The 13,515-nt window shown below is 36.1% G+C and overlaps 1 protein-coding gene across 1 annotated transcript; it reads left to right on the top strand.

The window, feature by feature from the left end:
• The first annotated feature begins 8,171 nt into the window (after positions 1-8,171).
• LOC113289642 (MLO-like protein 5) lies at positions 8,172-12,826 on the top strand. The gene is made up of 15 exons (XM_026538965.1): positions 8,172-8,583; positions 8,937-8,994; positions 9,138-9,658; positions 9,761-9,877; positions 10,255-10,315; positions 10,439-10,527; positions 10,787-10,861; positions 10,938-11,026; positions 11,143-11,192; positions 11,297-11,337; positions 11,420-11,593; positions 11,789-11,824; positions 11,909-11,976; positions 12,076-12,136; positions 12,278-12,826. Exons 1-15 carry the CDS (start codon positions 8,443-8,445, stop codon positions 12,569-12,571), a joined length of 1,875 nt encoding a protein of 624 aa, XP_026394750.1. The 5' UTR covers positions 8,172-8,442; the 3' UTR covers positions 12,572-12,826.
• Positions 12,827-13,515: the final 689 nt, after the last annotated feature.

Below are 13,515 nucleotides of genomic sequence, written 5' to 3' on the forward strand. Positions count from 1 at the left end.
CACAAAGTTTGTGACGAAGAACTTTGCGAATTCTATCAATTTTACCTGATCGGAGATAAACTCGAAAATCGATAACAAGATCAAGATACACGAACTATCAAGATTAAGATAGTCGGATCTGGCTTCACGAATCCCTAAGAAAAGTCTTTTTAGTCGCTAAACCGAAAAAGGTTTAAAGGAGAGTGCGACTCTAGTTTACAACTAGGACACATAAAAAGAGTGTCAGGGACTCAAAAATATCAGTTGCTTGAGGTTCTCCTTTTATATAATTTCAAGATCGAAGGTTGCTTTAGATTTAAGCTAAGGTAGCTTTGGAATAAAACAGTATTTTTCCACCGTTAGATGAATAATTGACTTGAGATAAACACAACAAAATATACACTCTGGTTAGGATGAACTGTAACCAAATCGTGTATAATGACTTGTTCATGAATGGTTAGCCGAAACTAGCTAGATGAACCATAAGCTTAACCATTTTCATATAACAATTTATACTTTGATCTTGAGTCATAACCATAGGTTATAATGTGATCAAATATGTCTATAGGTGTTTTAAAGAGTTATTCAAATGTTGATTATTTCATAGAAATAATTCTGATGCATCTGAAAATATTTTAATGGGTAAGTACGTGGACTGGTACTTGTACTTACTTCCAGTTCGTGAGTTACTTTTGTCACAGCTAGGAACTACGCAATAGAATAAAACTTAAGGATTATTTTTTAATATCGAACCAATTCGAATGTAGAAAGAACACAATCTATTGTTCACAAAGGAAGTTATTATTGAATGTGTGATTGAATCTATGAGATGGATGGAATGAAAGATTTGCAGGTTATTTTGAATTCCGACGTATTTCCGGCAGAATGTGTACTGACCATGGTCAATATTATCCAGGTCAAAGTAATTTTTTTTGATGTTACTAAAAAATTCGTAACTGCTACAAGCTGTTTCAACCTGTCCTGTAGTAACAGCTATAAGCTGTTTTAAAATGATACGTAGTAACAGCTGAGCTCTGTTACGACCTCCCTGTTACAAAAAAATAGTAACAGGGTCAAGTTGTTTCAAAATGACACGTAGTAACAGCTGAGGTCTGTTACAACGCCTGTTACAACCCAAAACTCGTAACAGCTATAGGGTCGTTACAAATATTTGTCACGCCACCTTTTGAAGCAGAACCTGCCTGTTACTACCCTGTTTTGTAACATGTAGAATCTGTTTCTAATCGGCCAAAATGGTGTAGTGAATATTTTGCTTAGCAATCTATATGGACTAACTCCAATATACTTTCAAGAGAATCAACTAGATAGTCAGACTCAATCTTTAGAAAAGTATATCAAAGAGTTATATCTAAATTTCTCAATTCAATCCGCAATCAAAAAAATAGGAATTTGCGAGCCCGATTGAATAAGAGAAATAACTTGGACGGTATCACAAACCAATATCCAAGTGTCAATCAAGTCAATCAACAATCCAAAGGCCGGATTCAAGAACTGATTGAATTTAACGCACAATCTGTGATATTTTAATTATATAAAAATATATAATGCGGAAAAGAAATAACACAGACACCAGAAATTTTGTTAACGAGGAAACCGCAAATGCAGAAAAAGCCCGGGACCTAGTACAACTTTGAACACCACACTGTATTAAGCCGTTACAGACACTAGCCTACTAGCAATGAACTTCAAACTGGAATGTAGTTGAGCCATAACCAATATCACACTGATCAAGGTATATTTTCCCTCCTTACGTCTCTGAACCCCAACAGTATTCCACGCACTTGATTACCTTATCTGATCTCACCCACAACTAAGAGTTGCTACGACCCAAAGTCGAAGACTTGATAAATAAATCTTTCTCACACAGAAAAGTCTATTGAGATAGATAAAAACCTGAAAACCAGATTAGACTCAAGCTAATATCTTTCAACCTTTAGATCGAACTTAGATTATTACACACAAATGAAATGTACCTTCATTTAGATATGGGTAACCATACCTAAACGTGTACACTAGGTTGGCTCAACAATAGTTAACCGAAGTTAGCCACATGAACACTTTCATATCAACCTTATTCATCTTAATCATACAACTAGTTCAAATGACTCAAATGAAACTAGTTCTGGAGTTGTTCAATTGTTTATATTCTAATAGAAGTATACAAGATATAACTGAAGCAAAATCGGTTTGATTCACTTGAACCGATTCATTAACATTATATAGCATGGTTTGCAAAAGATTGCATTCCTTATCACATTAATGTATTGGCTCATGACATAACCAATTTTAGAACATAACTCACTTAAGTATGCAAACTGGTACGCATACCTAAGTAGCCGGACTGGGACTGCGCTCGATAGTACGCAAGCGGGTACGCATACTTTCACACATCCAAACATCAGTTAAAATCAGTACGCGTACGGGTACGCATACCAAAGTTCCCGGACTTCAACTGAGTTCGCCAGTACGCATATGGGTACGCATACTCTAGCTCCCGGACTTCACCTGACCTTGCCAGTACACATACGTGTATGCATACTACACCGATCTAAGATCAACATATATGCAAGTACGCATACTATGTCTGTAATCCAATTAAGGTTAGTAGTTCTAAAATCCTTTTCAATGGTTGAAATATTCTTAGAAGGCGACAATAGCCGTCTCACACAAACTATTAGCTTCAAAACAATTTTCGAGTGATCGAATGATCAATACGAAACATTCCGAGTCTACATCAAAAAACTATGTCACATAAATCATGTAAGATGTTACAAAGCGATTTTCACATGATCATCCTTTGACTTTCATCAAGAATATAAGATAAACTTGGTTAAAGCGAAAGCTTACGAACACATATTTCGAGAAATATGTAAGCGAGTTAAACTCAGCTCCAAATATCAAATGTGTATAAATCGAATACTATATAGCTATACAACTTTTGTCTCAAATAGGAGATGGAGTAGAAATAGACTTTCCGAGTGATAGATGAGTTTCAGTCTCCACATACCTTTTGTTGATGAAGTTCCACAAGATCTCCTTAGTAGTTCTTCGTCTTCAATTGATGAACGTCGTGAAGTCTAAATCTCAACTACACAATTTATCCTAGTCCAAGACATAACTATAAGTATACTAGAAATCAAGACTTATAGGTTTGAGCACTAAACTTGACAAACAAGCTTGAGATAGCAACACTTGCGAGTTCGACCGAGCAGTGCTCTAACAATGAACTTCTCCAAATGTCTTCAGTTGATCTTCGCCTTCAAATGGTAGAACGCGGTGAATATTCAACTATACACTTATAATCCTAATTAGAGACTTGACTAAATATAAACTAAAAATCAAGATATAGTTTTGATCAACTAAATTTTACAACAAGTTTGAGATAGCAATACTTGTGAGTTCGATCGAGCAATGCTCTAACAACAACATTCAATTAACTATTGTAGTGAAGCCTCTCATGTAATGGAAGAAGCTTCTTATGCTCATGACCACGTGGGAGGATTTTGTTATAAATATCCCATTAATTTTTAATTTATTTTTGATTAAACCCTTAAATCATTGTTTTTGTTGAAAATCGTGCAGAAACCATTTTTTATATTTCTTTCTGATTTCCTCAAGAACTGTTTAAATGCTAAACATAAAATGAAGAAACATTTTTTGCTTTTACTAGTAAATTTTAGTAGCTTAATTCGGTGGTTTGTTGATTGATCAGAGAAATTTGACAATCCTTTGTCGATCGATGAAATATTTCCGTTGATTTTTTTTTCTTCTTCTTTATCTTCTATATACACCTTCATAATTAATTCATCAATCGAATGTTGATCAAGTTGAAGCTGGTGTTTTTTAATGTGGAATTAGTAGGGCAAGACCTACTGATTTGCTATACAATAAGGAATTTATTGATTCAACGGTAGCTTGTAATAAAGATAGTTTCGTTATTAATTTCTATAGTAATTAACAAAACAATTATCTTATTACTTGCTGGAAATGGATGATAAGACAACTAGTCATGCTCTACTGGGAGCAATCCGGCCTTTCGTATTCGAAATGACGAGGGTACCAAGTACACCACAATCTTTTTGATATCAAACGATAAGTCTAATACCTTGCGTGATTTAATATAGACAGAGATTGTCAAGAAGATAGCAAACCAAAAGGTATACTCTTGGTATATAGTTTTAGTCCGAAGCCGAACACAACTATTGGATCAACCCAAGTGTTGGATTAATATACAATGTATTTACTTTTAATTATAACTAAAACAATAATTATAATTGCGGAAACTAAGAGTAAAACATAACAATATTTTGTTAACGAGGAAACCACAAATGCAGAAAAACCCTGTGACCTAGTCAAATTTTGAATACTCTCATAATTAAGCCGCTATACAAAGAACACTAGAAACTTCGTATAATTGAGACCAAGTAATCTACCCGTAGTTACCTAGTTTCCTCAGTATCCTCGTTCCTACAACCCATTTGGCCAACGTACGTGAATCCCAAGATAGAGTTCACTATCTTAAGTTGCTTCAGCCGATGTGAAGACTTCAACCACTCAACTCCTTTGGATCGTATTCTAAACAGTAAATAACTAATTTGTTTGGCAACCGCTCTATCAATCTCAAGAATTAAATCAGAGATTTGTGTTGAGTACAACAAAGGCTTTTATGTTTAAATTAATAAACTCTATTGTTCGGTTTAGATCAATCAAAATCTAGATTACCGAAATAATCATATCTAAACTTATAAACTATCATAATCGGATAATGAAGAATACCACCAAATGATAGCTTGTCGATCTACTACGATTATTTAATCAATCGCCTATCAAAGATAAACGATATATAGTCGGATCCTAGCCGATCAAGTTTGTGCACAAAGCAAATCACAAAGATACGAAACCAATAAGAAATCTTCTTGTCTTCAAATCTTCAATGTCTTCTTATGTACCTGCACAACCAAACTTGATTCCAACTTATGATCGATCATGCATAGAACGAAGTCTGTTAACAATGGATGATCACAAGTCAATGTCGGATCTAAAGACAGATCTTAACTACCGCTAATCCATCAATCTAGTTTGAGTGACCTTATGTCAGAAGAGAAGGCTCTCAAGAATAATCAAACTAGCAATCAAGAGTTAACAACCGTTAGTCAATCAAATCAATAACCGAAAACTAACATAACAATGAAATTCTAGTTTGCCACTAACTGTACTTGTAGACCCTTGTGATACCAAAAAAATCTTTAATCTAGCGGATGCAAGAGATTTCGCCTAGTTAGGTTACTTTTCTCTCCAAGATAATATTACGTATAATACTATTAATCAACTACAAAAGTGACCACAAAATTAGGTGCCTGCCTCATGATGAGTTTGTAAGAAGAACAAATTTCACCATTCATAGACCAAGATAGTTTGGACACCAAGGAATTTTCGTAAACGAAAACGTTTTCAAAATATGCAATAAGCACCTAGATTCGGTTTTGCCTAATTCCAACCAATATCCAACTGTATAGCCGAAATCTCTATTTGATTATAACTCATATTAGCTAGCATAAAAGATACTTAACTAGTATATATTTTCCAGAGATATATTTTTCTTGCTGGAAAAACAAAACATATATATTCGAGAACAACAAAAAGATTCTCAAACATTTCGGTATGGGATCTCACCTTGAGTATCAAGGAATATCTTTGACAATTAAACATAAGATTTGTGCACATGTTCAAATTACTTATTATGTCGACATTTTGAACTTTTCTATTTTGCAAACCCAATTTCTCAAATCAACAAACCCTAAAGTGTACGTGACTGTAGAAATCGATTTTGCATATGGGGATCGGTTCTACCATGACTCCCAATGTAGGTAGGGATCAGTTCTGTTAGAGCATAACTCGATTGAACTCACCAAGCGGTGGTATGTCACGGTTGGTTGTCATATTTTAGTATCAAAGCTCATCTAGAATCGCTTGATTAAATACTAGAGTCAACTTCGTTTGGGTTAGACTAGAAAGTCTAGGAATGTTTAGACATACAAGTATTACTCCGAAGACCTGAAAAAAGAGAAGAAGAAACGACTACAACGACGACATCATCCTTCCACTTGAGGTTAGTAATATTGAGTTGAACTTGTTTCATTCCTAACGTATCTTTCAAGTCATGCTATATTGAAAACATAACATGCAAATATATATATATTGTACATATTGTATATACTCTAGTGGATAGACATGGTTATCAGTAGTTGGTATTGCATTTTGAACTGCCATCCACAAGAAGATCTGAATTTTTGGAGGCACATATTTCACCTATATGTATCGTGAAGGGAGGAGATTATATGGAAATGGTTCAAGTTCTATAAGCCAGTTGTAGCAGTTTTTGGTAGAAAATCCTTCTGCAAAGGTTGCATTTTAGAACATCATTCTGATCAGTGAGAGAAGGAGGAGATCCTAACCATTCAAAAAGATGCATCGTTTCCAGCATCTCTGAATGATTTAGATTTCTTCTTAATTTGATGTTCCAAGCATTATTTTCAACCATTTCATGTATACTTGCATCCTTCTGTGTAAAATTTTTGAAGATTTTTGGAAATATGACTTTCAAAGTTTGATTGTATTTCCATTTATCCCACCAGAAGTAGATGTCTCTGCCACTTCTGATATCTAGTGTAGAGGAATCTTCAATCACAGACTTTTGAAGTTGTATTCCCTTCCATATACCCCTGCCATGAGGAAGATTAGAATCTTTCACCATCAAATGTGAAGCTTTCCCTTTCATATTAGCTTGGATGATCTTTCTCCACAAATGATGTTTTTCAGTAGTGAATCTCCAAGTCCATTTTGACAAAAGAGTTTTGTTGGTTTGTCTGAGGTTTCTGATGCCTAAACCACCAGCTTTCTTGGGTCTACACATTCTGTTCCAAGCCACCAAACTAATTTTTCTTTTGACGCAGAAGAACCCCATAAAAAATCTCTCGTAATTTGATTGAGTTTCTCCTCCACTTGAACTGACATGGGAAAAAAAGACACGAAATATACGGGTAAACTAGAAAGAGCAATCATAAAATAATTGTTGCCGAAAAAAATCACGTCATGAGATGTTGCATGTACCTTGATGTGATACGGAATCAACCGTGCAGCAGGCTAGCAACATTATCTAAATTCCCTTTATTTTTGGTTTCCTAACGTAGTTACGGCTTCCGAATATGATAAGTTCACGACTTTGAAATCGAAATAATAACGAATTCCAAATTGAATTTGGTTTTGATGTTAGAGTTTGAAACATGGTAACATGGGGTTTCCCTTCTTATTTTCTTTCCCTAATTTTTTATCTAATTGCCAAGTGTCTTCACCAAGGCTCCTGTTTCACAAAAGCCATGAAAATCTTATTTCGTCTAATAGGAAGCGAGGGTTTCCTTACCGTTCAACATGAGAGCTTTATTTTACACTAAAATCCTTACAATTCCTTTTTTTTTTTTTTTTTTTACACTAAAATCTTTACATTTCCATTCATATGAAATACAAATTTCCTACGCGTATCTTTGACGGTCTCTAAAGAATTTCTTTATGTGGGCGGTTATCAAGGACGGAGCCAGCTTGAAGCATGGGCGTGCATAGCCCGGCTGGCTCCCAAATTTAAATTTTTTAAGATATTGGACATACAAGATCATTTATGCTTAATTACATCCCCTAATTACAGGACTTCGCCCAACAAAATTCCGGCTCGCCCCTGGCCGTGATTTAATGCTAAAGAATATCCGGCCAACACCATCTAGTATTCATCCTTGCTTGATGCTAATTGCTAAATAAACTATCCGTGCCCTTTATCTCTTTTTGATCGCACTAATCCATTGACACAAATAGTACGGACTACACTTAAAACGCTGATCCAACAAACTTTCAACTTTCAAGGTAGCTCATTGAATTACATGGGTGTAACCTCATGCCGGAGATTCGGATCGGTTCAGGAATTTCTCACGTGATACGATTAATGGCAATGACAGGAAGATAACACCGTCCTAATATCAATTACCATTAAACAGGGTGATAGAAGACAGAGCAGCTTACCCAAACACTTGGGTTGGAGTGGCAGAAGGTGTAATTAAATAACAAATGAATTTGTTTCGTTTTGGGTTTTTTTTCTATATGTACGAGAAAACAAATGACAACAGAAATTGCCACCGACCAAAATTAAAAAATAAATAAATTGATTTTGCACTCCTTTCGCGCTACCACCATCATCGTAAGTTTCAGACATTCAAAGAAAGAAAGAAAGAAAGAGAAACTCTTTCCTCTCCTCCTCTCTGTCTCCCGTGTTTGTATGATAGATTTTTGTTTGATCAGACATCTATGCAGGATTTATTGAATGTGTACATTGAAAACTCACCCATCTAAACAACATATATATGCGCAAGGTATTGTTGCAAATATAATTGGTAAATCATGGGAGAAGATATGAACAGAGGTGCAACATCACATTCAAGAGAGCTTGATCAAACACCAACATGGGCAGTTGCAATTGTTGTTGCTGTTATTATTGTGTTATCCATTATACTTGAAAAGGTTCTTCATCGTGTTGGAGAGGTATGATTTTTTGCAGATCATGTAATAAATTGGATTTGTCTTTTAGCAATGTCGCATGAAATTCTTGAGCTAGGATCGATTCTCTGTAAGAACATCTTTATCACGTGTTATCCACGGCGTAAAATTATAGATTTTTCTCTAACTAGGTTTGCCCACATTGATTTTTGAAATGGGTTCTAGCTGTATTTGATTTCATATTTCCATCTTGGGTCATAATTAATTGAATGGATCATAGTTTTGAGGTGACTGTCTAACATGGAAAATTTTGATTTGTCATTTTCTTTGGTTTCGTTTTGTTGATTTCAATACTGTCTTTGCTATTAGCTAATTGTCATACGATACTTCCATTTCAGTGGTTTACAGAAAGAAAAAAATTAGCTCTATATGAAGCTCTTGAGAAGGTTAAAGGAGGTACCAACGCATCCCGTGTTTATTCATATGCACTACACACCCAAAAAAAATAAAAGAAAATTGTTCCCCATTCGTATTGGTTTTTCTATTCTGATGCATTCTTTTATGTATGGCTAACCGGTCGTTTCTTTTCTTGTTTGCAGAGTTGATGGTTCTAGGATTTATCTCCTTACTCTTGACTTTCGGCCAGAACTACATTGCCAAAATCTGTGTTCCCCTGAGGATTGCAGATACAATGCTGCCATGTGCTTATGGAGGCAACCACCATGATGCGGACACTAGTCATGTGCCACCACTGTCGCCTCATTCTCCAGATAGTGGCCATGGTGATGGTGAATTAGAACACGGGACTGGTGAACATTCGCCTGATAGTGGCCATGAAGCTGGTGAGTCAGAACATGAGACTGGTGAACATTCGCCTGATAGTGGCCATGAAGCTGGTGAGTCAGAACATGAGACTGGTGAACATTCGCCTCCCACCACTGATAGTGGCCATGAAGCTGGTGAATCAGAACACGAGACTGGTGAACATTCGCCTCCCACCACTGATAGTGGCCATGAAGCTGGTGAATCAGAACATGGGCCTGGTGACCATCATCGGAGGCTTTTGTGGGATAACCGTAGAGTATTGTCTGCTGATTCAGAGAATTTTCAATGCAAGGATGTAAGTAAATGTTTTCTGAATGCCATCCTTGAATTTTTGAAGTAATAAAACATTTTCTAGTCTTGTCCCTCATTCCATTCCTAACTTGATTTCTGTCAACAGGGTTTTGAGCCACTTATATCTTTACATGGATTACATCAGCTGCACATCTTCATATTCTTTTTGGCCATCTTTCATGTCATATTTAGTGCATCAACAATGATGCTTGGAAGACTTAAGGTGTGTATAAATATAGACTACCCTCACCATTTTCTTGTAACAAATGCATTTCTGGTTAATTAGATATAAGCATCTAGATGTAGGATCAGTCTTCAGCATCAATCAAAAGAATGACCTGCTATAAAATCGAATTGGGAGAAGGAACCTAATCATGTCACCTCATGTTTCCTGATAATGATGGGGGGCTGACATGGCTTTGTAAAAGCTCAGTTCAGAGCTATCCTGCTTATATTAAATCAGACATGCTGTACTTTTGGAGCTAGCCTGCTTATATTAAGTCAGATTATGCTGTACTTATGGAGCTAGCCTGCTTATACTAATTATTAAATCAGACTTTATATTGGTTTGCTGTTTACCCTCGGTGCTATGCCATGCAGATTCGTGCGTGGAAGGAATGGGAGTCAGAGATTTCATCCCATGACTATGAAGATTCAAACGGTAATTTATTGCACCGGATTTTTTTCATCTTATACTTGTATTAGCAGTTTACATAGTCTCTCAAACATGAATTCCTGGTCATCTACCATCACCACGTTTCTTCTGATGACAACATTCACGCAGATCCTGCACGATTTAGGCTTACTCACGAGACATCTTTTGTGAAGTCTCATGCAACTTTCTGGACTAGAACTCGGTTCTTCTTCTATGTTGTAAGACCATCTCTCAATCTTCCTAAGACATAATGTTGATTATCTTGAATTAAAATGTTTTGAAGATTGCTTGTTATTTCACGATTCCTGATTGATAGTATGGCATGTGTATTTCCAATAATAAGCACTATCAGGAGACACCAACAATAGATGGTTCATTTCATCCAGCCATATTTAGCAGATCACCACTTTTTGTGCTCATTGTATCTTCTACAGCCTTCGAATTTTGATTTTTCTTCATTATGTTCCACTTTTGCAGGGTTCTTTCTTGCGACAATTTTTCCGTTCTGTCCGTAGGGCCGATTACCATACCATGCGTAATGGATTTGTAACCGTGAGTTATTCTAACTAGCTAGTTATCATATTTTTGATGTGTGTTGTTATATATGCTGATTATTTTGCTCTGGTAGGTTCATTTAGCACCCGGAAGTAAGTTCAATTTTCAAAAATATATCAAAAGGTCATTAGAAGATGACTTCAAAGTAGTTGTCGGTATCAGGTAAATTTCCATTTTTTGTATTCAGAAGCCAAAACAATAGAGTCAAATTTTCACTTTCTGTATTAGTCATAGTTTTTACGATCTTACGTTTTTATTCCTCCTTTTGATTTCTGCAGTCCTTTGTTATGGGCTTCCGTGGTTCTCTACTTGCTTCTTAATGTTAGTGGTCAGTTAACTTCTCGAACTTGTTCCTAGTAAAAATAAAAGTGGCAATCATATTTAAGTAGAATGAAAGGCTTGTGTTCATTAGGCCGTTGTATTCTATTTCAGGATGGCAGGCAATGTTTTGGGTATCCGTAACGCCTCTATTTGTAAGTAAAATTCATATCTTAAACCAAAGAAGTTAGGATGCTTCTTTCATAAACACGAATTCTGATGGACGAATGTACACAGGTAATATTGGCTGTCGGAACGAAGCTTCAAGCTATCATAACACAAATGGCACTTGAAATCCAACAAAGACATGCAGTTGTTCAAGGGATTCCTCTTGTTCAAGTCAGTGACAGACATTTTTGGTTTGCTTGGCCTCCGTTGATTCTTTATCTAATACATTTCACTCTGTTTCAGGTAAATTCATGCTTCTTCTCTTTCTCTGTTAGACTTAATATACAAAGTCATCATTTGAGTTTATTTAAAATTCTTGCACTATCCAGTAACCTTTTGTATTATGGGAGTTGTATCGTATGTCTTATGTCATATTATGGGGGTTGTGGCCACTCCTGAACTGTCCTTGGATAACAATCGTTTTTATTTATGTTGCAGAACGCGTTCCAGATAACATATTTCTTGTGGATATGGGTAATGAATAGCAGTTCTCCTTATTATTTTTTTATGGTTTTCTGCCATACGATATTAAGATAACAGATGCATATTCTTGTGCAGTATGAGTTCGGGTTAAGATCTTGCTTCCATCAAAATTTCAATTTGATAATTCTCAGAGTTATTCTGGGGTAAGAGTTTAATCCAGTGAGTTGATAGATGCTTTATGGCAAAGATCAAAATGGCTGTGCCTCTGAATTCATGGCTGAGTTTTATGTCATATGTTGCAGGGTTTTAGTTCAGTTTATGTGCAGCTACATTACACTTCCCCTTTATGCCCTCGTAACTCAGGTACTTTTGTCTCACTACTTATACAAATACTGATGGAACTTAAATGTAAAGCGAAGACCATATGTAGAAATGAAAAAGAAGATTTTTTGGTCTGAAGCTTAGTAAGTGATTGCTAACGATAATTTGGTGGGATATTTTCAGATGGGGTCAACCATGAAGAAGTCAATATTTGACGAGCAAACATCGAAAGCACTGAAGCAGTGGCATAAGAATGCAGTTCACAAGAAAGCTGAAGGGGGGACAGGGAAGAAACCAAAAACTCCAACTAGAACACTGGGTGGGAGCCCAGGTGGATCCCCATCTAGTTCTCCTAGACGACCTTCAGATCCTCAATCGTCTTCTGCAGCTACTCTTATTGCCAACGTTGATCACGATCAACATGAAGTAGAGTTAATAACCCAACGAGGTCCAACTGACTTACTAAGCGGACCATGATTTTGTTTGTTGTTAAAGTTGTTGTGATATTGTACTGCCCAGCGGCAGTAATTGGCATTATCCTGTACCGTGATCAAGGGGAAGAACATTTGCACAGGCATACCAAATAGAAATGGCTAGTACACCTTAGTTTCATTTTTTTACCCACCAACCTTGTGATTATTGAGTTGAGGGCACAATTTTTTTCTTCTCTTGTAATGGAAAATTATACGATACGCTTAGATGGATCATATGTTGTTTGTATTGCTTTTGTTAGTACGTGACTTAGTTAACACACCAAGTCTTCCCAAAGACTCTCAACAACTTTAGTCCATAGGCTACAAACTAGGACTTTAAACAGTTTTGAATTCTTCTTATGTTTGTTAGGATATATTCTAAATCTGTAACAAATCTAATATTTTTCCTAATATAAATAAGAAGCATATCTCCACAAGATAACTGTGGAAGATATTCACCAAATTCCTTTCCTAAGTTGGTATCACGAGTCGATCCAACACACACTTCCGCAAAGAAACCAATACCAAACAAAAAAAAAACGAGAACAACAATGGCAGCCACCACAAACAGCATGAGAAATATCCAAATTCATCACCTTGTCACCCTAAAACTCATCACCTTGTCATCCTAAAACTCACAGAAACAAATCACTCTCTCTGGAAAACCCAATTCAAACCAATCTTAAAAGGATATGGTTTAACTGGTTTTATAGATGGAAGCAAAGAAATCCCACCTAGAACTCTCCCTGATTCAGATGAAATAAATCCCCTCTATACAGAATATGAAGCACAGGACTATCTTATTGTTGGTTGGCTCAATTCAACACTAACACCGGAAGTTCTGTGTCATGTACGTGGTCTGGATACTGCCAAAGCGGTATGGGATAAACTAGAAAGCTACTTTGCTCCAAAAACAAGAGCTCACATGATGAGTCTTAAGAAACAACT

This window comes from Papaver somniferum, chromosome 6 (assembly GCF_003573695.1).
Source record: "Papaver somniferum cultivar HN1 chromosome 6, ASM357369v1, whole genome shotgun sequence".
Taxonomy (NCBI): Eukaryota; Viridiplantae; Streptophyta; class Magnoliopsida; order Ranunculales; family Papaveraceae; genus Papaver; species Papaver somniferum.

Coding starts and splice junctions, on each gene's coding strand:
- LOC113289642 (XM_026538965.1), top strand. CDS start 8,443: ATGGGAGAAGATATGAACAGAGGTGCAACATCACATTCAAGAGAGCTT. Junction 8,995..9,137: donor TCTTGAGAAGGTTAAAGGAG/GTACCAACGCAT, acceptor TCTTGTTTGCAG/AGTTGATGGTTCTAGGATTT. Junction 11,594..11,788: donor TACATTTCACTCTGTTTCAG/GTAAATTCATGC, acceptor TTTATGTTGCAG/AACGCGTTCCAGATAACATA.